Source organism: Lepidochelys kempii, chromosome 1 (genome assembly GCF_965140265.1).
Source record: "Lepidochelys kempii isolate rLepKem1 chromosome 1, rLepKem1.hap2, whole genome shotgun sequence".
Classification (NCBI taxonomy): domain Eukaryota; kingdom Metazoa; phylum Chordata; order Testudines; family Cheloniidae; genus Lepidochelys; species Lepidochelys kempii.
The window spans coordinates 298,034,940-298,061,391 of NC_133256.1; the positions used below are offsets into that span (position 1 = coordinate 298,034,940).

The 26,452-nt window shown below is 39.1% G+C and overlaps 1 protein-coding gene across 28 annotated transcripts in view; it reads right to left on the bottom strand.

The window, feature by feature from the left end:
* Positions 1-26,452, bottom strand: part of NRCAM (neuronal cell adhesion molecule) — a 298,298-nt gene that overhangs the window by 18,391 nt on the left and 253,455 nt on the right. For 12 of the 28 annotated variants that reach the window (XR_012156792.1, XR_012156791.1, XM_073328057.1 and 9 more), the window contains 7 exons: positions 23,763-23,967; positions 23,376-23,498; positions 17,773-17,949; positions 16,514-16,549; positions 3,707-3,772; positions 3,030-3,155; positions 1,288-1,440 (listed from right to left, as the gene is read on the bottom strand). Coding sequence is in view for 26 of the 28 variants with exons in the window: in XM_073328057.1 (XP_073184158.1) it covers positions 1,288-1,440; positions 3,030-3,155; positions 3,707-3,772; positions 16,514-16,549; positions 17,773-17,949; positions 23,376-23,498; positions 23,763-23,967 (886 nt within the window). In the remaining 2 variants the exon portion in view is untranslated. Of the gene's footprint in view, positions 1-1,287; positions 1,441-3,029; positions 3,156-3,706; positions 3,773-16,513; positions 16,550-17,763; positions 17,950-23,375; positions 23,499-23,762; positions 23,968-26,452 lie in introns of all 28 variants that reach the window. The other 16 variants (XM_073328065.1, XM_073328063.1, XM_073328062.1 and 13 more) reach the window with 6 other exon arrangements.

Consider the following 26,452-nt stretch of genomic DNA (forward strand, 5'->3'; position numbering starts at 1 on the left):
GCCGCTTTGAGTGCATTACAAAACAATCTTTGCGCTCTGCTGCCTACTGGTTCTGAACACACCTACATATATAATTTTGCATATCCGTTTTCTGGTATCACTAGCCTCCTCTGGCTAAAAGGTCACTAACAAAAACCTTTTTTTCTGAAACTGCAAATGTTTGTGAGGCACTGCTATTTAGCATTAGGTTTCAAAAGCTTTCCTATAGCAACATTGTAACACTATGAGCATTAATGTACTATAAACATGAAACAAAACAAAAACATTATGACTTTAGAAAGTGAACGCTTTTTCAAACTGGCATGCTAATCACTTGCTTTGTTATCTGAAGGATCATTGTTTCATATTGCTCAAACTACTTTACATATTAGCAATCTATTTTCTTAAATCATAATGTTTGTGTAGTAGGTGAGACCAAAGTAAGATCTACTGGATAACTGTTCATGGGCCACATTGCTTGGAATGAGTAAGAGTGCCTGGCAAACACAGACCAGACAATAACACTTCATCAAGAACATGCTGATATTGCAACACCATATTCATCATGACATTAATACATTTCCAACAAAACCCTTTCTCTGAGTTAAATGAACAGGCATTACTTATTCTTGTATGAAGTCACAACTGCTTCAAACTTTCTTGCACTAAAATCTATTATTTTTCTATGGAAAAATAGCTATGGAACACTTAAAATTCTTAAGCTGTTTTATTAATGAGAGTATTTTGTAGTTTAAGTGATATAAAAATCATCTGGAAGCCAATGTTTGATGGAAAAAGAAACATTTATAACTAGAGATCTTCTTATTTGGCACATAATATGGATATGGATGTAATAATGGATTACAATTTTACATCATGCTTCTGGAAACTAAACTGCTGATATTGAGATTGTTAGTTTTAAAAATAGGTATTCTGCTGTGTTACAGTACACCACGTTATTTAAATATTGAACAATAGGTTCTAATTCAATTCAAAGATGAATTAGAAACAAACAAAATATTTCAGCTTAAGTGCACAGAATACAGACCGAATGTGAACAGTAAGTGTTTTTTCCCATAACATAAATGGCAGGGAAACAAAGTGAACTGAAAGAAGGAAAACATTCATAGTCTACAAAGTAGATAGGCTGGCATGTCTAGAAGTTTACAAAGTAGTTTAGCACCACTGAAGAAAATGATATCAAAATGTTTTAGCTAAAATATCTCCCCACTAGCAGCAATTCAATGTTTCAGCACTTGGCATATCACAATTCTGAATGTGAGACAGAATTGGTATGGTGTGCCTCACCTGGACCTGTCTCAAACACATCCTCTGAACTCACAAAACCAGACAGACCCTCAGCACCAACCCGGACTTTATATGATGTTCCTGGTGTTAAACCCTTTAACACAAAGAAGCTCCGAGAACCATTTACAATTTCTTTTTTCCAATCTTCTTTGCCTATAAAAATTTTAGGAAAACAACAAGTTGGAATATTTTAAGTTACTATCTGCTACTCTAAGTTATAGTCAGAACACTTTCTATAGTCAGTTGGCTAAACTTGGATTTGTTGAACAAATAACTGCTTTCTCCAAAAAGAATATAATTTTAGGCAAAATAATGATTTTCAGTACTATACTGCATGCAATATCAAGAAAAAATACTATCTAAATAAGAATGCTTATTTTATACTTTTGTTCCACTGCATTACAGATAATTATTTTGCATCTATTTACAGAAATGTGTTTGAATTTGCAATTACAAATTATAAATTATAAAGAAAACATTTATTCACTGAATTTGATAATACTGCTTGCACTTTTAATCAGCATTTACTTTTGTTGAGAAATTCTCTTTAAATGCTGAAGATGATGTGGAAATAGTTCCCGATTGTTCTGAATGTTTTCCTCATGTTTGTGTACATCTTTTTCTAAAATCATCTCAAGTGACGCTGAGCAAAGTTCAGAACAAAACTTATACCTTTTCATAAGAAGACTTACAATTACAGTCGAACCTCAGGGTTACAAACATCTCGCGGATGGAGGTTGTTCATTACTCTGAAATGTTCGTAACTCTGAATAAAATGTTATGGTTGTTCTTTCAAAAGTTTACAACTGAACATTGAAACTTAATATTGAAACTTGAAACTTTTCTATGTAGAAGAAAAATTCTGCTTTTAACCATCTTAATTTAAATGAAACAAGCACAGAAACAGTTTCCTTAACCTCTCTAATCTTTTTTTAAACAATCCTTTTTTTTCAGTAGTTTAAATTTAACACAGTACTGTACTGTATTTGCTTTTTTTTTTCTCTGCTGCTGCCTGATTGCATGCTTCTGGTTCTCAATGAGCTGTGTGATTGACTGGTCAGTTTGTAACACTGGTGTTTGTAACTCTGAGGTTCCACTGTACACTGTCTCTGGCATTTATTCACCACTTAATAAGGACAGTGTACTGGAAGTATCTCCATTTTATCAACTCAGCATCTTAATGTTAATGCATAATGAGAACTAAATCAAATTGCTTTTACAGAGGGTTGGAGCTTTATTTTTGTTATTAACTACATGCTAATGTGTAGGTAGAAGTTTGTTGTTCCTAATATGCTATTTGTCTGCTGCTATTTTAAGGGATAACTTAACAAGATTTGTTTTTGTTTGATTCTTTTCTATTTTGATATGTGTATTTTTGTCACTGTAATATTCTTAGGACATTTAATAGAACCACTACAATATATTTTCACTGCAGGATTGTAATCACTGTATGATCAACAGCTTCAGGCAGTTAAAGGTAGTAATGGTTCTTGTTCACAAGAGTTGATAAAGTAACACAAGGGAACAAAGGCTTATTTTCTAAGCATCATGTATCCTGAAGAGCAGGAATTTTTATTACTATATTAATATGACACAATCTGCTAGATCAAATTAAAAGATATTTTTTCTAGACATTTAAAAAGCTATCAATAAAGCTAGATCTATATATGCCAAATTCAGTTATTAAAATATTTTAAAATGTATCTCAGCACTTAGAATAATTAAACGAAATGACTTCTTACTGCCTGCTACACCATATTCAACATAAAAGTTCACATGATCTGGTCCCTCATACTCCCAACTGATATTGGCATAGGTCTCAGCAGCAGATGCCGTAACATTTCTGATCCTTGGGTAAACTGGTCGCACTGAATACACAATAGAAAAACAAAGCAAAATATGAAATTGTGGCTCCATGCATATAATAAAATCTATCTTAAGAAACCACTATGCAAATTTGGACCACATATATGGAATGTACGGTTCATACATACTCATTGTTTCCATTATTGAAAATTAGTGACTAAATTACAGCATTAGCACATGCGGTAGTTGAACAGCAGGTAGCCACTACACTATTAAATTAGAAAGGAGAACTAAGTCTATGAACTCTACTGGCATGGCCTAGACCACTAAAATTGCCAAACCCTTTAAAATACCAAATTGCCAAAGCCCTGGAAAATACTATAGTTTAAATCTCTTGAAGTACAATGCAGACAGCTGAAAAGTGAAGAGCATTCTACAGGTCACTCAGTACTGGGAACTGCAGGAGAGGATATATTGTAATGCAGGTACACAATTTCCTTGATTCCATGTGGTATTTCACAGACTTTGCAAATTCCTCACTGCTGGCCCTGCATAGAATTTTGCTTTTCAACTATCTCTACTGAATTTATAATGATAAAAAGGATCACAATACCCTTATAGAATGTTGGATGGACAGTATGTATGACAGGGGATGTTGCAAAAAGGGTTTCTGAGTATCCTTCATCACCAGAGATAATAGAAAAGAAGAAACATAAAAAGAGTAAAAACAGTTTTACATAGGAAAATGTTTAAGCAACACAGCAGATAACAGAAGCTTACCTGTTAAGTGAACCAACGCATGCATACTCTAAGTTCATGCAGGTTTCTTTACAAATAATTTTACTTGATAAAATATGAAAAGGACAGGGTAATGTAAATTACTCTGAAAGCAAGCCAGATTACAGATGTGCTAAACCCTAACATTTATAGAAGAACATTTCTTAAATAATCATAATTAACATTTCAGACTTTTATTTTAAATACTCTATTGACAATTTAGCCATCAATAGTAACTCTCCTGCACCAAAAAAAGCAATTAACTATTTTTAGATTCTAGTTAATCTGTATTAATTCTAACCCATTCTTGAAAAGCAAGTAATCAGTATGCAGACACTAACTTCAAGGGAAAAAAACAAGAGCCATACAATCTTTTTCTGGTTCTGGAAAATTGAGTGAGGTTTGACAATCCTACACACCCCTTGAGAATCTTTGGGAGATATTATACTTTTCTCTCTCTAATTTCTATGATTTAGGAGGTGGAGACCTACATTTTCAATTATCCATTTAGTTTGGATAGCTCAATTTTTGTTGTCCAGCCTCAAAATACCTAGGAACTTGATTTTTGAGGCACTTAGCATCCACAACTCCAACTGACTTCAGTGGAAGTTGCAGTGCTGAGCATCTCAGTAAATCAGGCCCTTCATGTTTCAAGTTGATAACCCTAAAATTGAGGTACCCAAAATAAGTGGACACTTCTGAAATCGTAGGTTATAGCATCCAGGTGTTAATTCAGACCTTATATAGTAAATCTGGACCCAGTCGAAAGTGGATGTTTTTTGTTTCTGTTTTTGAAAAATATAAAGTGGGTGGTTAAACAAAAAAGAGAAACAGAGGCCCAACACTTCAAAAGCTCACTACCGCATGAAAATGACTGTACTACTGGAAAAAAACAGGAAGAACCACATATTGGTGTAACCACTACCAAAATATTCTGGTGTGAAGGGTAGAAATCAATATTTTGCATAGCCAAGAAAGATTCATGGATAAGAATTATGGATATTATGGTATTATCTTATAAACACTGCCAAAAAGATGTTCCCTTCAACATGTGGCATTTTCCTGGATGAGGAGAAGGCATTTGATTGCAATGAGTAGGACCAGTTTCTTGTGGACCCTTAAATAGCTATATTTTGGCTCACTTCTTTTAAATCAGTATGTTTACTTTATAGTTCTTCAATTGGGCTGTTCATAAATAGAAACTGGTTTTAGTATTCTTGTGTACCCAATGCTATTAAGTAAATAGATTCTTTTTCACGACATATGTCATCCTGAAATCCATCTAAATAGAAATCCAGAGCAATTCATTCACTAAGCGGTTTTCCTTCACAGAACAATGCATGAAATTGCGTTTCTGTGCTGATATTCTGCTATTGTAGTATTATTTGTCACTGAGGTTTCCACATCTAGTAAAAAGGCACTTTCTCTCTCTCAGATATAATACCAAGAATGCTTCTCAAAGACCAACAAAATACCATCGGTGAAATCCTAGCCCAAGTGAAGTCAATAGAAAAACTCCCATTGACTTCATTAGGGCCAGGATTTCACCCCTCATGTGGAACCAGACAGTCTAATACTCTACAAATTAGATTCACAAATATGAGGGCACTCAATCTTTGCCAAATTAATATTATTAAATTGTAAATGACAATATGTCTGAAATTTGTTTTGCAAACAGGCCAAAAGATCTTGATGGTGCAATTCTCAGGTGCTATCACACATTTTTAAAAATCCTGCCAAGTTTATTATTTTCCCATGTTCATAACTCTGTTAACTCAGAGGATCTAATATTTATGGAGTTGCTTTCTACATCTTGAAGAATAATGCAATTCATTCAAAATGTGCTGCAGGTAGCCAATTTCTAAAAATATTCATAATATTAAACATGTTTATGAAAATCTCATTCTAAGTTTTCTCTCTTAGTTTGTGAAATTAATTCCCCAACTTAAATCTAAAGAGAAAATGCCTCATTCCAGCAATACACTTATGAGGAATATGTTTGTGGATGATCTGTTCAGAGTGAAAATAATAGTGAAACTGGTAAGAAAATATTACCATCCTTTAAGGCACAGAAAATTTAAATTAATTATTTTCTCTGAAAAGTTATTAATATTTTTAAAGTTCATTGTTGAAAGATACATGATCACATGTAACACACTGACATTCCACACCCAACCCTGCAGCAAAATCCTGTTCATCTGACTTGTGCAAGTAATCCCAGGAAAACATGATCTGATGTCCAGTATTTAAATATATTTTTAACTCTCCTTCTGCCCCCACACACCAAAATAATTAAAAAAAACAACAAAACCAAACCAAAAAGCAGCTCCCCTTTGTTTCACTCTCTCACACAGTTTCATTGTAAGGTTCAAATTACACCCTAAAACTACATCTGTTATTTTCCATAGTCTGCAGAAGTCACTGTGGTTCTTAATGGCTGGCCAATTTGAGTTTAATTTAGTCAATTAAAAAGTATCATCTGTATCTTCTTGCTGCTTCTTTGTTTGTTCTTTGTTTACTGGGCTAACATTCTTACCCTTCTATGTCCTTTCCACATCTTAGTATCTCTAAAAAACACAAGAAACTACTACTACAGAACCTTGTTTGCATCATAAAAGTATACAAAGGAACAAGAAAGAGCTTACAACACAGGATTCCTAACTGAAATTCACGTCTTACACCTATTCATAAACGGACAAAAACTATTCCATTAAAGCAAGACCATACATTTATTCAGTTTAGAGCAGAAGTAACACCTGCAGTCTCTCCTTAAATATCACTTTAGTAAAACACTTAATTCACTAATGTGAAATAAACACCTGAATAGCTACTGCAAGAACTTGTAATTATCTGCTGCACCATAACTCTGCAATAACAGATGAACTCATTTAGGACTTGATCCAATGACCACTGAAGTCAATGGAAAGAAGCCCATTGACTTCCATGGGTATCAAGTCAGGTTGTTAAATTAGAGGGGCTTGAAATCTGAAATACCCATTTCATACATCCTATGAAGTGAGCTGTAGCTCACGAAAGCTTATGCTCAAATAAATTGGTTAGTCGCTAAGGTGCCACAAGTACTCCTTTTCTTTTTGCGAATACAGACTAACACGGCTGCTATTCTGAAACCATTTCATACAGTACTTCTAGCTGCAAGGTGAGAGGGAAAATTACATATAAACTCCTTTGGGATCATTCTTTCTGTAAATCTCTCAAAGATGTACAAAGTAACTAAATGATTTAAAAAACATTTTTACAGTAATTACAACAGTGGTTTAAAATAGTCTTTTTCTTTAAGCCACCCTTTTGGCAAGATCCTTTTAATCATACAACTATTGAAGAGAGAAAGATTCTTGTGATAAAAGATGAGCCAGTCCCTCTACCTCACAATGCAGGAGAGTTCCTTGCAATTCATTTACAGCTGTTAAATCCAGTATAATGAGGGGGTTTATTCTCATTCTCTCATGAGATTATTCCACAGCCTAATAATTTCCATGTCAGGAATTTTTCCTGATACTGTATTTATATTACTGTTTTATTGTCTTCATTTCATCAGACTACTTCTAGTTAAATCCCTCAGCACACTATCAAACCACATCATTACTCTCCTTCCTCCCATACTTCTTGTTTACCTCATTAAAGTTTTGGTTGACTTTTATCGTGCCTTCCCAAAGCATCTCTCAGCCACGCTATACTGTATATATTACATCCCAAACCAAACCCCAACCCAAAAAATCTACATTAAAAAAGGAAATTTAGATTTCAAAATCAAGTAGTCAAAAGTTAGTAAATGCCAGATCTATTGTTGCCTGGGGAAACAGTTTTTAATTACATGATCACATACCATCATGATGCATATACATAAGGACATTAGGCTGCAGTCCTGACTCTTCCATACCCACTTTGAGGTAGCTAGAGCATATAGTGAGCTAATACTGAGCAGTCTTTGAACTTAGGAGAGTGCAGCGACTGGGACTGTGCCTGGCACTGGCAGCATGCAAGATACATAATGGTCCTTACTCATTTGCGCACTCAAACATGGGTCAGCCACAGTCTGGTCCTTAGTATTTGTTTCATTCATATACTGGGATAAAAGACTTACAGGATGGCAATTGTCACGATGGCACTCTTTGGTGGGGGGGTGCGGGTAAAATGGTACCTCTTTTTTTTCCTGCAATATTCTGGTCTCTCTAAAGTTGTCAATGATTTTTTAAATATAATTGTCAAAGGAACAGTAAGTTTTTTCGTAGGTTTTAAGGGCAGAAGTGTTGATTATGGTCAAATACTTCGACCTTCTGCATATAATGGCCACAGAATTTCACCTAATAAACCCTTCATCAAGTCTTATAACTTGTGGCTGAACTAGACCATGTCTTTTAGAGATTTCTAATCTTGATTTAAAGACTCCAAATGATAAAGAATCTACTATATCACTTGGCAGACTATTCCAATCGCTAATTACATTCCCTGTAAAAAATTTGCATCTTTCTTCCTTTTTGAACTTCTCCAACTTCAGTTTAGAGCTTTTGATCTAATTAGACTGCTAGAACTGCTAGGTTAAATTCCCTCTGGCATTGGTAAATTCTCCTTGTATATGTAATTGTAGACAGTGGCCAAGTTGCCTCTATTCTTCATTCTCTTTGTACTTTAGGTTCAATATCAACCCAGCTGTCTGATTTATGTTCAAATTCTCCACATATACTCTCATCTGATTCTTATAAATGGTTATTTTTACATGGTCTTCCTTGCTTACTAATTGTTCAGATTTCTTTTCTAGGTTTTTCTTACTGAAGACAGTATTTTGAAGAAAGAGTTCAGTTACACAGGATCATTAATTTTATACCCATCCTTTTTTTAATTAATTGACATATTTTTTCGTACGTTTTAGAAAAATTGGGGGGATTTGTTTGTTTTTTAAAGTCTGTCTCATGCACCATGTTCTCATGGTGTATGATACTGCATGTTACATAATTCAATATGATTTCTGCAGCCTGAGGTGATGAAAGCCAGGGGTCTGTGTGGTTGAACACCCAGAGTCTGTCGTAAATCTACCCAAATTCTAGCTTTCTGGGTCAGCACACCTCTAATGGCAATTAACCTTTGGCTCTGAAAACGGAGGTTTCTCAGCACTCATCACCAATGCATAAAAAACAATTGGCAGGAGCTCTGAAACGGTACTGGTGCCAATGGGTTAAAAAAAAAAAGCTTAGTACTCTTGTGAAGAAATGCCTATTCAGTAAGAGAGTAAATGTGCATTAAATTCTGTGCCACTGCAACTATACAATAGTGCTGTACAAGCAGTAATTTGATAGTCCATTCGCGCCACAAAGAAGAAACTGGATTACTATGAAGTGAACCAGTTTACACAGGCTGATTGGTTATTGTTCAGCTACCTCCAACAAATTAATCTCTGTTAACCACTCTGTAGCAGTGATATGATGCTAAAATATAGCTGGCATCAATCAGTGACCATGGCTCCAATCCTGCAATGGGAAGCACGGTCTGGAGCCCCACTAGTTTCAATGGAACTCTCTTGGGTACAAACATTCACCTGCTTGGATCTAATTGTAGGATCAGAGGACCTAAATAATAGGACCTAACTAATAATAATCTCTTCTTAAAATCAATGACAACCACTGTTTTTAATCTCTCTGCATAGCCATGTATAACGTTCAAGCCATTCACTAACACTGTTCCTCTAGATAACTAACCTACACATAGAATATACAGTCGGTAAGATTAGTAATGAGATAAAACAAAGTTTTAAACTGAGGCGGATAATTTCTTCAATATTTAGTTCAACTGAATAGCTAATTAAATTCCCACAGGAATGATCCAATCATGTGACAAACTCACCATCAAACATGACTTCAGATGGATCCTCAAATCCCTAAGTCCTGTAGTAGTACACTACTACTCCATGAAGAAAGTGCTGGGTTGAGAAGGAAATATACATCTCCAGACTTCTGTAGAGTGAAATTATGTTGAATATGTCTATACAACTGCATCATGCTATTTTTGTTTATTGCCCTGTTGATAAGACCTGCCTTTTATGAGGCACTGTTGCAAAATTATAGGTAGATGAGGAATAGCCTCAAGAATATAAAGCAAGAAAAGATGACAGGTAGTAGATTCTGCCACGAATTGACTGGGCAAAGAATTGTGTGAAAGTGAATTTTTGTTAAAAGACAGCTATTGCACAATGAAACTCATTTCCCTGTGCAACAACAAGAGTGCATTGCTTTTTAGAATTAGGAGATGCAAGTATTAAGCTACTCTCATGCTATGTGAGTTGCTGAGATGATATTCTACTAGTAGAGAGCCGCAGGAAAGTCACCTTCCTGTTACACGTCTAACTAGTTTCATATGAAAATTGTCTGATTTCTGGACCATGAAAAGTTATGGCAAGGAAGCAATGATTGCATGCTATTACCAAGAAGTCATTACTGTCTTCTCTAGTCTACTCTCCCAATTATTATGAGTATTCAAGGGGGATTTGAATAAGGAGAATGAAGTTGCCTTATTGACCAGCTCCTGATGGGTGTTCAACACATAGGGACTGGATGGAGAAAAGCATAGAGACATTAACAGTGCGTTAAATCTGGCCTCATTGATGGAACCAGTGGACAGGGAGTAATACAAAAAGATACTAGGACAGAGTTATGCAGAGCCTTGAAGACAAGGACAAGAAACTTGCACTTGATATGGCAAAGGAGGGGGAGCCCCCTGAAGGGACTGAAAGAGGGAGCAGGGAACATGATCTTAGCTGAAGCATTTTATATGGAATAAAGGAGGTAGACTACAATGGTGTCTGGGAAGCCAAAGAGAAGGAGGATGCTACAGTAATCAAGATAGGAGATGATAAGGGTCTGAATATAGAGTTTAGCTGAAGGAAAAACAAAGTAATTAAGGCATAACTAATTTTACAGACCAAACTGTCTGACTAATCAGGCATTCTTTTATGGTTTCACAAGCTCCTGTAAAGGCAATTCCACTACAGTACTCCACATGTGAGCTAAGGGCTCATAAGTGGCTTTTTATCCGGGCCAGACTGGTGCTCTTCTCTATATACTAAATACCTCCTGATTTGGGGTCTGAGGAGAAAACAACTAGCAATAACAAGTCATATTGGAGAAAAGGCTGAGTGTGCAGGAAATCTGTCTTAAGTACTTATCCTGGTACCTGAGCACTGCATAATTTTTCAGTGTATTGTCTCCTCATAAGAACCCTCTCAGGTAGGGAAGTACCATTAGCCCCATTTTTTTTTCAAATGGGGAACTGAGGCACAGAGAAACTAAGTGACTTGCCCAGTGTCAGGCAGGAAGCCTGTGGGAAAGCAGGGAATCATACTTGGGTCTCCTGAGCCCCAGACAAGTGCCCTAACAACAGGACCATCCTTAATAAGTGGTCTCTTCTCCTACTGCAAGCACAAATTTGCTGATGCTTCTCCTGAGATGACCAACACTCTAGCTGAAAGTAGGAGACAGGACTGCTGCTGAGAATGATTTTTAGTCCACAGCAAACAGCTACATATTGTATATGCAAGTGATACAATCAAAAAGGGGTAGTTTCAGACTCAGTGCCCACGTTATCTTTTTGCAACAACAGAAGTAATATTTTAAAAAATGATCATCATTTGGGATTAATACAGAAAATAAGATACTATCCTAATGTATTTGTTTGATTAGAAGTGTTCGTATTTAATGCTAATGATGCTGAAGATTATGCAAATAATTGTGCCTCTCTGTGAATGTTAAGTCAGTATCCCATATGCTCTGGTAGTATTTATCTTGCTGGTTCCTCAAATCTCATTCTCTCTCCCTTCCTTAATGACCTATTTATATGACCTGATGATAGAAGGTGCTCGGTGGGACTGAAGTCAAGTAAATACAATGATTTATTTCAGGTTGCTTCAATAATGTATATGTATCCAGCTTCTCCGTCGATAATCTTCTCTTTTATTTCAGTAGCCTCAAGTCCAGCCAGTTGATGGATTGCAAAAGAAGCATCAATTATACATTTATGTAGTTACCTACCTCCTAAGTGCCAATATTTTATGTGGTGTGTGTGTGTTTTATATATGCAGTTTTTAGATGCATGCATTTTAACCAGCTGTTGCTAAAAAAAAATCACCTTTATAAGGAGCTGCATATTCTGAGTAAACAGAAGTCATGGAGAAGGTCAAACAGAACAGGGTTAGGAAGACAAAGATCATGTAAGTGTAAATTTGAAAGTAAACCGAGTGTGACAGCGTGATTTATCCAGTTAAGTGAAGACTATGTTTCCTTCTTCAGTGATCTGGGCAGGTGGGGGGAAAGGCAGATTTGCATGACAAAGGGGTTGTTGAATCTCCTGCCTCTCCCTTGTTTTGTTTGGTTTTTGTTTAAGGATTCTTGAGAGTGGAAATATTGAAGGGAATGAGAGCTCAATTATGTATGCTCTGCCAAGGCTGCCTACTTAATGTAATAGTCTATCCAGCCCTGAGAATCTGGTTATGGGAGTTCATATGTACAGTATATTAAGTTTGAACAATTCTTCTCCCTTTTACTTTCTCTAAATTGCTGCACTATTCTGTCTTTCTAACTTCTCACAGCAGGGTGAGGAAAACATCTCTTCCCCAACCCTCCTTTTTTTCTTTTTTTCTATTTAAAAGGTCTATTTTACCTTATGTGAAAATTGCAGAGCAATAGCTTCTCTTAGTTTTGATCTAAAAAATTCTGGGATGCCTGAAGCAGTCATCTTCCCCTGACACGCACTACCATTCAGATCTGACCAATCCAGCTAGAGGTAATTTAAAGAATCTCAAGTTTAGCAATCAACAGCTAAGAGAAACGGAGAAAACAAGGATACTGTGGTTGTTTAAAAGATTAGAAACAGTAGTATACAGTCCATTTCAGACTTCACTTCTGCTTGGAGAGACAGTAAGAGAAGTATTGGCTCAGAAGGCAGAGGATTTATTTTGAGACTATGGTAAAAAGTTTGAGGAATTGTAAAGATCCTTAGTTTACTATAGCTTTGCTTGATTCTGCATTTTAAGGTGTGGTTCATGGGATGGAATATGGAATCATGGGACTTGTCCCATTGACTTGCACCACAAATGTGCTTGTCTTCAGGGGGTCAAGTAGGAAAAACAAAGAATAGTTGTACTTTTCCAAGCTCTGCTCGGAAAATAAGCTCCACCCACTTGAGATGAGAAAATGAGATGCTGTTTTCAAAAGACTGTGCAGATGCTGAAAACTGGATCACATGGTCTACTGGGGCTTGGCTCTACATCACTGGGGTTCAATGCATTGCTGGGCTCCTTGGGGTTAGCTCCTCCTTGATGGGGGGAAAAAACAAGTGTTGCTGTCTCAGCTGTGGAAACAGTTAACCACGTTGACATACCAATCATCATCATTACTATCTGAGTTAATGCCCATTGAGATGAAAGGGGCAGCTAACATTTCACAGCTGTCATTTCAGGTTGTCTGAGAACTTAGTTGGATGTCTTGGCTTCTGTTATATTTGGTTCATGTTTTCAAAGTTTTTGTTGAAATCATAAGAACTAGAGACTTTTTTTCAAAGTAACATTGAAATTAGACCCGCAGTTATACATGTGGAATCTAATTTTCCTTCAGTGGGTTTGTACAGTGGGAACTCCTTGGGACTTAGTTTATAATGACCTAGAAGAACAAGAATCCAATTCCCTTGCTCCCAGCTGTGTTGACCTTTCAGTGATAAATGGAGTAAAAAAGCAGCAAAAAGAAACTGTTGTTAAAGTAAGCTGTATACACAACAGGAACACACCTGTTGTACGAAGATACCATGTTTATAAATCTGATTTCAGAGTATAAATACTTTAAATCAAATTTGTCTGGTTTAGTTTTGTCTGGTCAAGTTTGTCTGGTTTACTGATCCTGGATTAGAATTGAAGTATGTTCTTCACTAATGGACATCATTTAACATATCTGATTGCTTTAGATATAGTTTCCACTGAACAATGTCTTTATATTGTCAAATGTATGAAAATGCTTGATAGGATACTGCACACATAGGTATTTATGACTCCCATATTCTGAGTATCTACTTACTTTTCCTTAGGAAAAAGGGATGTTTCATCAGGGTTAATTATGTCTTCACAGTAAACTGTATAGTTAAATCACTCATATACACAGACATCTTTACGACTCATAACTACATTAAAATGTTTAGAGCTGCTTATTAAAAATGCATACAATGGGATCTGCTCTTATCTACTGTCTCAATTGCTTCCCTTTTCCAAAGCTATTACAAGAACTATACATGCGAAAATGCACAGAATAGGAAGGTATTATCTTCAAGAACTCTGCACAAAGGCAATCCTGTGTCTGACAAAGGGATCAGCTACCTCACTAAGGAATAAATAGAGCTGAATCCAAGGCCAAAGATGAACATGTGCCTCAAGCAGTAGATCAACAACTGAAGAAAATAGCCCTGAATGCTCAGTCATAAGATTTGTGTGCCTGAGAAAGAGAAGAAAAGGGAGACAAAGAAAGCTGTTGCCTATATGTTCAACCTGATACCTCCTCTATGCCCTCTTTCTGTGAACAGACATATAGCAGAAGAGAAGGTCACTTAAGGTGCTGTCAGTAATCTACCTCCTATCCATATTTAATTTGTAAGTGAATGAAAGTTGACCAAATGGACAACAGTGACCAGGGTTCAGAACAAGGATTACTCCTGAGGGCATTCTGTGCCAAAAAATAAAAATTCTGCGCACAATATTTTTAAATTCTGCAAATTTTATTTGTCAAATAAATGTGGAGGCTCCAGCATGGCATTGGGGAACAGAGGCCACTGGCTGCACAGAGGGTGCACAAAGGGAGATCACTGTGCAGCTCCTTTCCCTTCCACCCCCAGGACATGGACTCAATGTTGAGGCTGCACCCAACCCTGAGACAGTGTAAGGACCGGGCCTGTTCCAGAAACACCCCAGGGCCCTGCCCCTCTGTGTGGGCAGGCAGGCTCAGCAAGGCAGGATCCAAGTGTGGAAGGCTTTAGTGGGGGGAATGCAGGTGTGGGTTGAGAGGGTTCCGTGTGGGGCAATCTAGGTGCAGGCAGCTCAGTAGTGGATTCAGTTGTGGGGGGGATCTGGATGCACAGGGGGTTGTTGGGGAGTTCTGGGTGCAATGGTAGTGGGACTCTGCAGGGGGGTTCCAGGTGAAGGCAGTTGGGTCTCAGAGTGGGGGGGGATAGAGCTCAGCAGGGGTGTCCGGGTGTGGAGAGCTTAGTGGAGGGGGGGTCCAGATTCTGAGGGAGTGGGGATCCAGGTGCAGCTGCTTGGGGCTTGGTGGGGTGGGGATCCGGGTATGGGTGACTCGTCGGTCTTGTTCAGGTGCAGGGGGAGCGGGGCTCATTGGGGGGAGGTTCTGAGTGTGGGGGGGGTGAGGTTCAGCAGGAGGGTCTGGTATGAGGGGATCTGGATGCATGGGGGTTGGGTGGATGGGGGTACCATACTGGGATCCTTCCTCCTGCAGCTGAGGAGCGATGCATGCAGGAAGCGGGGTGGTGATGGTGGGGAGGTTGCAGAGCTTCCTGCAGCAGAGGGAGAAATCTGGGGGTGCCATGCAGGGGAAGAGGAATTCCTGTCCTCCCGAGTCCAGCCAGGACTAGAAGCTGAGCCCAGCACAGGGTGGGAGCCACCAGCCGGGTCTTTCCCACTGCCCTACAGTGATTTCTCTCTCTGCCAGCTTCCCTGGGAACCCAGAACATACTGCTCAGGAGGGTCGCATGACCACTCTTATTACTTCCCCATCAGAAAGTCAGCAGAATTCCCCCAGGAGTAAAGGATGTTCCTCTTCCCAGACAACATAAACTTGGCAGCATAGGTGCTAGAACAGTTTTTATAGTGGGGATGCTGAAAGCCGTTGAACCATACTGTAAACCCTGTATGTGATGGAAACCACTTCAAACCAGAGGGTGCAGAAGCACCCCCAGCATCCCTAGTTTGAGTACCTATGCTCGGCAGAGTCCTTTCAATATCAGTTGTTGGGTACATCTACACAGCAAGCAGCAGTGAGTCTCAGAGCCCAGGTTGACAGACTCAGGCTTGCGCTAAAAATAGCTGTGTCGGGGCCTGGGCTGGAGTTCAGGCTCTGAAGCTTAGGCAGAGGGATGGGGCTTGGCTCCAGCCCTCCACAAATCACTACACAGCCGTTTTTAGCACTGTAGTGCAAGCCCTGCAAGCCTGAGTCTGTCGAGCTGGGCTCAGAGAGCCCGCCATGGTCTGTACAAACGTACCCATAAAGGCTCACCTCTATAAGGTAGGTAAGCTTGCGTGAAAGAATGCCTGTTTACCCCATGCTAGTAAGAGGGTGAAACTGCGCCTAGACCCTGAACACACAGGACAGTGCTATACAACTTCATAATGCAGAGAAAGAATTAGACTTTGCTGAAGTAAAGCTAACAAATTCCTCTGGAATGTTGTAGCAAAATATGCAAAATATGTAGGGTGCATCTTTATCAGAAAGGCAGCCTATTAAATAAACCGTTCCCCCAATATCAATTAATAGTTAATACAACAAAATATAGGTCAGTGTTTTCTCTCCTTACCAGCAGAAATTTCCCCATTTATAACACCGCAAAAATCCACACACTTACAAAATCATGCAGAGTTTTATTTTACCTTTGCCTGCACCTAGAGCAGGAGGGAGAATACCAGCTTTAATGGGGGAAAATAAAAATAGGACACTATATAATTAGATACAACACCAGAGGGAACATATATATATAAATATATATATAAATATAAATTGTCATAAAAGCATGCAGTAAGTGAAATGTATTATCAATGGAGTAAGAAATTAAATACATACTTATGCTGAACATTGATAGATTATTCTAAAAGTTAATATACATGCATTTATTAATTTTTACTGTTCATGCTTGTTAACATTCACTTTTTTAAAAAAGGTACATTTTATGATATAACCAGAATACACCTACTAGATCTACTGAGTTTCATACCAACCAATTTATGGCAGTTTCAACAAACTATAAGCTTACCAAGTATGAAACAAGTAAATCTAAAGCTTGCAATAAAACAGAATTTAATATTAGAGGTGTGCAAAATTATCAAAGGCCACATCACAAAGTTTCCAGAGTGATTTTAATTATTTAAATTGAATTTCCATAATATTTTTAAGGATAGCACTCCCAACAGAAGAATTCTGTACCAGATCCTAAATATAAAATTCCTGAAACAACATAAGCTTGTGAAGAGATACTCTCACTCCTAAATTAACACCAGACTCTTTAACTGGTGACCATATACTGGGCTAGTCTTGGTCTTAGCTGTGGTACTACATTTACAGTACACCCATGTTCCTATTAGGCCCATGACAAAATGTTTAGACTACATATAAGTTATTGTGACTTAGAGATTTGTATTGTTTTAGACTTTATAGATTTTCTACTAGCCAAACTGTAGCAGGCAGCATTTCATGACTTTATCACTGGACGAAGGATAACCACCAGAACAAAGTATTTTACCTGTGACCAGAAGAGGTCATGGAAGCAGAATAATATAGATATAGTATAGATGACTGGGGGAAGGCACTTAAGAGTATGTAAAGTTGCATGAAATTTTGAAAGGCACAGCCTAGCCCAGAAAAGCAAGTAGTCTAGATCTTCTAAGGAAAGTGATATACAGATGTGGCTTTTTATACCAATTATTTTAAATGTCAGTTGTGGTAGAAATTTTTGGCACATCTTTTCTTTAAAATCTGTTTTAAATAGTTTATATTAGTACACAGTAAAACTAGGTATTCACTAAATAATTTTTAATAAAGATTGCTTCAGCAAGGAAAAAGTACTAACATTTTGAATAAAACATGTAGGATTCTTTAAACTTAAATGGACTTTCTTTATACATACCCAGCTTACCTTCATCCATAATTGTTACTGCTTCCTCAGTTATTTGACTTCCAGATCCAACTGATGTTTGTGCATAAAAGTAAAACTTGTATCGTGTGCTGTAATTTAAATTACTTAATATCAAGCTGGTCTCGTTTGCAGGAATTCTGATCTCTATCAAGGGGCCTAATTCATGAGTGCTGTTAACTGTCATTGTGAAAAAAGCATAAAGAGTTAGATGGTTTATCTTTGAATATTGAAGATATTCAACTATATTACAGTTGTGTAAATTAAAAACTTTTATAACCAGGTACTGACCTTCTTTTCAAATTTCTCTACAGTGCTGTTCATTTTCGGATTCCAGAAATGATAAATACTGTAACTTCTGCTATCTGACTTGCTAAATCAGCTATATGCTGGACAGAGGCTAGGCTTGCGTGGCTGTGTAATGGGGCATAAGGTTCAGTTTACTCCCTCCTGAGAATGGCAGGGAGACAGGGAGGTATTTTTACCAGTAAAAAGACTAAGGGCAACATTTTCCAAAGCACCTAAGTGACTTAGGAGCTTAAGCCCCATTTTGAAAAATGACTTTGCGCCAGATTTTCAAAGGTATTTAAGGGCCTAGGGATGAAGATAGTTGTCTAGTGGGATTTTCAAAAATGTCCACGTAGGTTAGGTGCCTAAATGCCTTTGAACAATCTGACCTTCAGGCACTTAGGAGTTTAAGTCACTTTGAAAGTCACTTATGAAACTGGGACACCTGTGTCATTTCTGAAAATGGGACTTACATGCTTTTGAAAAATTTATCCTAAAAAACTGCTAAAAGCTAATGCATATGCTAAATTAACTACCTAAGAATAAAACACACCAAATGTTGGGACAAAAATAGTTAAATGATTGCTAACTGGTGCCAAACTACTGCAGCAGTTGAACAGAAATTGAGGCAGCTGGGAGTTTTTTATGTGGGAGGGACATATGGCTCAAAATGGTTCTAGGTGCACCGCCTGAGACAAGTGCATCCCAACGGCAGGGCTGAGTGAGAAGCAATCTTGGAGATGAATTCAAAGTTAAGATACTTTCTGATATCAGTAGATGATTATGTGATTAAAGGTCCTCATTACTGTCATTATTGAAGCACACATTTGTAATTTATCAATAGTCAAGTAAAATACATATTCTATACATATATCTAGTGCATTTTTATTTTAATACTGATAAATTGCCCACACACCCACATGTATTTCACAGTCAAATGAACCCCATACTGTTACCAGGCAGAGAATAAAATATTCCAAATAGGACAAGCATCATGTTGCCACTAGGGGTTTTTTTATATTAACCATATTTTACCTGAACATTCATAAACTGTAAATATATGAACATATGTGAATGTTATATATGGTCCAACAAGTTTTTTATTTTTTGACAACTGATCCATGCTTCCTTTCAAAAGATAATAAAAAGGTATGTATGTGCAATTATCAACTAAACAATAAAAAAACACTCAGATGAACCTGCAGCTAGAGTCCCTCAATACTGACATCTTTTCATATTACATTAGCTATGCAGGGTCAGGCGTAGGCTGTTGCTCTAGGAGATATCAGCAAAGAAAACTCCGGCTGTACATGAAGGAGTGTTTGTGATGCAGCAGATGGAAGTCTTCTCTTCACATTGATAATGAATTAAATATGCCTTTGGCAACCTGGAGTGCTCAACCAGGACGAAGGATGGGGTGCACAAGGTGTTTGAGATGGCCAAGTGGGCTCTCCTGCAGACCAAGTGCACGTACAGGAAGAACTCATGCCAGTTGCTGTAACCCCCGCACCCTCCTGCCAGGCCCTCTTTCTGATCCCCATGCTTGGAGGGTAGGGGGGTAAGGGCCCCTCCATCATAGCCTCACAGCTCGTAGGGTTGAGCTGACTATCTTTTCTGGCTGCCGGAGCCTCATGCAGCCATGTGGGGTGATCTGTGGCTTAGCCCGCCTCAAACCCAGCTGTGGGGACCCCCAGTTTCTCTCCAGAACAGTTTGCAAGGGGGGCAGGGCTCCACTACTTCCCAGCTTCTCTGCCTCAGCCCCTTCCAATCCCCCCTTAATCAAGCCAGAAATCACCTGGTTTGCCCAGAATAGCCTGCCCTGTCCCGGAAGTCCTGGCCAGCTGCAACCTGCAGGTCCCCACTGAGGAGCTCATCACTGCTGCCACAAGTTTGAATATGTCAACCTGGGCCTTTCCCATCCCTAGGCTTCTAACCATGCCACCTCCTTGCTTGGGGGAGCACTGGATCATCATCAAGGTGCCCCTCTCCTGGGGTCTGCCTCCTGCCCCAGGACAGGGTGGGGTCATGGGTGCTACCCCCTGCTGTACAGGTTTCTCCCTTCACTCTCCTATTTATCTCTTGCCAAGCAGAGGTGGCCCCCCAGAGAACTATATATTTTTATGCAAAGTCACCGCGGACTGCTTTGCCTGAGGAGGGTGTCCAGCTCCCGTTCTTGCCTCTCGGCAAGTGCCATAGTCAGACCACTGCGGGCAGGGTCTCCCAGTGCCCCGCCCTAAATCACAGATGCCAGCCATACACATGTTTGTACGCAAATAGTAAAAATGGTCGTTACTTTTCAACTGTACTTGAAAGACAAACAAAATGACTCTTAGGGGCTCAGTCTTTCAGAAAATATATGAAACAGTTCTAGACCATTTGTAGTCATGATAAATCTGACAATTTTTGTAAAATTATATTCTGTCTACCTATATTCCCCATACGCGTCAACTGGGCAGAGTACTTTCTATCCTGTAAGTGTTGTGTAACTGTACCGTGTTCTGTTGAACCACTGTTGTTACATTTTATCACAGAGCTCTCTGCTCTCCAGTGGTGGATGAAGTGATTACTGTACATTTGATAAAAAGAAAAGGAGTACTTGTGGCACCTTAGAGACTAACCAATTTATTTGAGCTTAAGCTTTCGTGAGCTACATCCGAGCTTCATCGGATGAAGTGAGCTGTAGCTCACGAAAGTTTATGCTCAAATAAATTGGTTAGTCTCTAAGGTGCCACAAGTACTCCTTTTCTTTTTGCGAATACAGACTAACACGGCTGTTACTCTGAAACCTATACATTTGATGTAAAATCAGTTAGTAAATTTTATAAAGGGATCCAAGTGTATGATATATGCTACATGTCAGATATTTATCATGACCACAGCAGAAAGCTCAACTGTATTTAGAGTGACCAGATGTCCCGATTTTATAGGGTTCGTCCCGATTTTGTGGTCTTTTTCTTATATAGGTTCCTATTACCCCCCATCCCGGTCCCGATTTTTCACACTTTCTGTCTGGTCACCCTAAATATATTCATTAGAGTAACAATACTGTATTTCTGCTATCATTTATAAGAATTACATTGCTCCCAGGAGCCCAAGGCAGTGTCAAGCACATATCGTACATACAGAGAAACAGTTCCTGCCACAAAAAACTTAACATCTAATTTAAGACAGAAACATATGAAGTAGATGTGACAAATAAATGGAAAGAATGCAGGGGGGAGGACAATTAGATGGACGAGCACAAGCCTATGGGCCGGATGCGCTACATCCAAGAGTGCTAAAGGAGTTGGTGGATGTGACTGCAGAGCCACTGGCCATTTTCTTTGAAAACTCATGGCGATCGGGGGAAGTCCCAGATGACTGGAAAAAGGCTAATGTAGTGCCCATCTTTAAAAAAGGGAAGAAGGAGAATCCTGGGAACTACAGGCCAGTCAGCCTCACCTCAGTCCCTGGAAAAATCACGGAGCAGGTCCTCAAGAAAACAATTCTGAAGCACTTAGAGGAGACGAAAGTGATCAGGAACAGTCAGCATGGATTCACCAAAGGCAAGTCATGCCTGACTAATCTAATTGCCTTCCATGACGAGATAACTGGTTCTGTGGATGAGGGGAAAGCAGTGGACGTGTTGTTCCTTGACTTTAGCAAAGCTTTTGACACGGTCTCCCACAGTATTCTTGCCAGCAAGTTAAAGAACTATGGGCTGGATGAATGGACTATAAGGTGGATAGAAAGCTGGCTAGATTGTCGGGCTCAAAGGGTAGTGATCAATGGCTCCATGTCTAGTTGGCAGCCTGTATCAAGTGGAGTGCCCCAAGGGTCGGTTCTCGGGTCGGTTTTGTTCAATATCTTCATTAATGATCTGGAGGATGGCGTGGATTGCATCATCAGCAAGTTTGCAGATGACACTAAACTGGGAGGAGTGGTAGATATGCTGGAGGGTAGGGATAGGATACAGAGGGACCTAGACAAATTAGAGGATTGGGCCAAAAGAAATCTGATGAGGTTCAACAAGGACAAGTGGAGAGTCCTGCACTTAGGAGGAAGAATCCCGTGCACTGCTACAGGCTAGGGACCGAATGGGTAGGCAGCAGTTCTGCAGAAAAGGACCTAGGGATGACAGTGGACGAGAAGCTGGATATGAGTCAACAGTATGCCCTTGTTGCCAAGAAGGCCAATGGCATTTTGGGATGTATAAGCAGGGGCATTGCCAGCAGATCGAGGGACATGATCGTTCCCCTCTATTTGACATTGGTGAGGCATCATCTGGAGTACTGGGTCCTGTTTTGGGTCACATGCTGCAAAAAATTGGAAAATGTCCAGCAGAGGGCAACAAAAATGATTAGGGAACTGGAACACATGACTTATGAGGAAAGGCTGAGGGAACTGGGATTGTTTAGTCTGCAGAAGAGAAGAATGAGGGGGGATTTGATACCTGCTTTCAACTAGCTGAAAGGGGGTTCCAAAGAGGATGGATCTAGACTGTTCTCAGTGGTATCAGATGACAGAACGAGGAGTAATAGTCTCAAGTTGCAGTGGGGGAGGTTTAGGTTGGATATTAGGAAAAACTTTTTCACTAGGAGGGTGGTGAAACACTGGAATGCGTTACCTAGGGAGGTGGTGGAATCTCCTTCCTTTGAAGCTTTTAAGGTCAGGCTTGACAAAGCCCTGGCTGAGATGATTTAGTTGGGGATTGGTTCTGCTTTGAGCAGGGGGTTAGACTAGATGACCTCCTGAGGTCCCTTCCAACCCTGATATTCCATGATTCTATGATTCTATGGATTTGAGTCATTCAAAAGTTTTTGGTTTTTGAGGGGTTTAGTTCTAAGATGTAAATAAAATAAAAATCTTGATAACACCAGCTACCTGCCTAACTATGATCAGTTGGCTATTTACTGTAGACATCATGGTAGAAGTGGGGATCTGAAGGAGGACAGGCTAGTGGCTTTCCAGTCTAGATTGAGAGGGTATTTCATGACTTGTTTATTGCTTAGCTGACAATTACACATCAGCTTTTACTTGCATTTTGGGATGAAGCATGGATCAATTCATTGTAGAGAAGTACAGATAAATAAAAAACCAAAAATCCCACAGTTGTAGCCCAGAGGATGAACTCTTCCACTTGGGACTATTGTCAATGTAGATCAACCTTTACCATATTTTAACAAATATAAAATTCAGCATGATTTATTTGTAATTTATAAAGGTATACCACACAGTTGTTGTAAATTGTGAAATAACTACTGAATTAAAGGTATAAATTAGTATTCCACAGGTGGGTGGTCTGAGACAGGTTTTTGATGTTACCATTATTTACTTACTTGGTTGAAACTTTATTGTATATGCTATCAAAACACCATTTGGGTGAGTAGGCGGACCCCATTCCAAAGTCAGAGAGTCCAGTGTTGGATTAGAAATCTTCAAAAAGGAAGGTGAGCTGGGAACTTGTAAGAAGAAAAAATGGTAAATGCTAAGTATATTGCACTAGAATGTCTTATAAAATACTTTGGCATAACTTCTGTATCATCTTTACATTTGCTTTCACTTTTGTACATAAAAACATAATGTTTAATATTGTGCCTACTATAAACCCCCAATTTTATTTCTAAACTACCCAAGAAAGTTTAAAATTTAATAACAATCTTACAACATGCTATTTTTGAACTTACTAAGCTTAGCTTTTATACCTTAATTTTCTCATTTCATACCTCCTTCAGGAGTCTTAAATAATTTGTCAGGGCTTGCTGGTCCTTCCCCTTTACCATTAACAACTCTAACATTCAGCTTGTAGGAACTATAAGGCTCCAGTCCTGGCAACATTCCATGTGTCTTGTTTCCACTGAATGTCAGAATCTTTTTCTCCACATGCCGCCGCCTTCGTTTAGATAAACTCTGGACTTTCCAATAGTAAATCTAAGCATTAAAAAAAAAATCTGTAGTGAGTATTTTGGTATTCCAGTTTAGAAAACTGGTATCTCTGATTTTTTCATGAATACCTAACTACATTTTACAAGCTCCATGTAAGGGGCAGTGCATAGTTGCACTATCCCAGAAGCAGACCAAGGATCAGATTTCAGAGTAGCAGCCATGTTAGTCTGTATCCGCAAAAAGAACAGGAGTACTTGTGGCACCTTAGAGACTAACAAATTTATTTGAGCATAAGCTTTCGTGGGCTACAGCCCACTTCATCGGATGTGACTTTCAGAATCTTGAAGACATGTTTGTATGTGAAGGACACATAGGGATTTTTCTAGTCTGGAATGATAGGTAAATTATCAAAGGAGACCTATAATTCAGGCCTGCAATGAAATCCACACAGGTGCAGGAGTCTGCCTCCCTTCATCTCACTGCAGGATCTGGATCTCAGTCTGAGACAGGCTGAGGATGACCAAATGAAGCTTCTTTTGCAGTCCATTTTACATATAAATCATTTTTTAAAAAAAGGAACTTTCCCCGAGCTCTTGTGGAGGCTGTTCTTTCTTCACATGTTTATCCATGTTCTTTTGCTTCTGAATGCTTAGCCCTCTTTAATAAGGGATAGATACATGAAAGTGAATGAACAGACACTTGGGATGAATTTTAAGCAGACGGACATTTTATTTAACAGTGAAGAGGGGGATTATGTGCCCTGCCTCCCGTGCACTTATACCAAGCATTTAACATTGTGGTGTTCAGAACTCACACTATAGAACTAATAACTAGGCTCATCCCTAGGACTCAGCTAATTTTTGAATACTCTCCACCTCCCCCATATGGAGGGGTCAGAGGCTCCCAAGGAAGGACTTCAGGTCTCCCCTTTTCCCATCAGTGAAAGGTCCACCACCACAATCCCAGGTCTCATTTACCCCTGGGATCTGATCCCTTTTATCCTTATCCACATTGGACACCAGCCACAAGTTGTGGCAAGCTAAGCCGTCTTACTTTCCTAATGTTAAACCTTTTTAAGTCTTAATGCTGGAACCTAACTGTGCCTCCAAGATGTTGCAAGGAAGGCAAAGAAACCCACCAGACCAGACCCTCTTACCAATTTGGTTCAATGGGAAAAATTCCTTCCTGATCCCAAAATGGGCACTTAGTCAGACCTACAGCATCAATATTAAATAACTAACCAGTGAGTCCATTCCCCCATGTCCAGCCAATGAAAAGGCAGCAGACCTGGCAGAGGGTAGCCCCCAGTTGTAACAATTCACCCGACAAATATACCCTTATTGTGAACCCAACTGTGGGAACACTGACAAAAGTTTACAAATGGGTCCAATCACATATAACAATAAATGTTGATGGAAAAGGCTGCAAAAAGGAGAAAGAAAGATTGAATTAGTCCAAACAAAAAGGCTTGCTGATATTACTCAAGACTATGTTAAGATCTTGTCCAATAAACAAGAGATGTGTGGGACCAGAAATCAATGAAGAAATGGCTACTTAATGTAACTCTGGCTCTTTGAGATGTGATGGAGACAGGTATTCCAAGTAGGTGTGTGAGCCCCATGTGCCAGAGCCGGAGATTTTTGCCTTGGGACCAGTACCTGTAAAGCTCACGCCTTGTGTCCACAGTCCCTCCCCTATATAAGGCAACACTGCCCCAATCACTCTCCGTTCCTTCACACTGAACATCCAGGGAAGACTCTGAAGCACAGGGGATGAAGGGTGGGTTGTGGAATATACATCTGCGTCACATCTCAAAGAACCCAATTACAGTAAGTAACCATTTATTATTATTCTTCGAGTAGATATAGACATTCTTCGAGTAGATATAGACATGTATTTCGACTAGGTGATCAGTGAGCAGTACCCCCATCTGGAGGTGGGGCTTGGAGTTTATCTGAGTAAGGATCACAGGACTGCTCTTCTGACATTAGTGTCCATTCTGGAAGAAGCAGTGATCATGTAATGATCCGTAAGTGTATGTATGGACGTCCATGAGGGTGCCCTATAAATGTCCGATATGGAAATGTCATTGAGTAATGCTACAGACATTGCATAAGCTCTAGTCAGACATGCCCATATCTGTTGAGGAGGCGTAGCTGATGCTATCTCATATGTAATCTTGATATAAGATATTGTCCATCTAGAGATGGTCTGCAAAGAGATTGCTTGTCCCTTCCTGCGGTCCACAAATGATACAAAACAGGCCAGGCAAAGCATGAAATTGTTTGGTCCTGGTCAGATAAAAGGCTAGACAGCATCTAACATCTAAAGGCATTGCTCCTCTGGGGAGGAATGCAGCTTGGGGGAAAATACAGGTAAATACACCGCCTGGTTCAAATGAAACTGAGAGACCACCTGGCATACAAACTTCGGATGTGGACAGAGCATAACCTTATCCTTGGAGAAATATGTGTAAGGAGGCCCTGCCATTAGCGCCAGCAACTCACCTACCCTCCCGGCAGCAGTAATG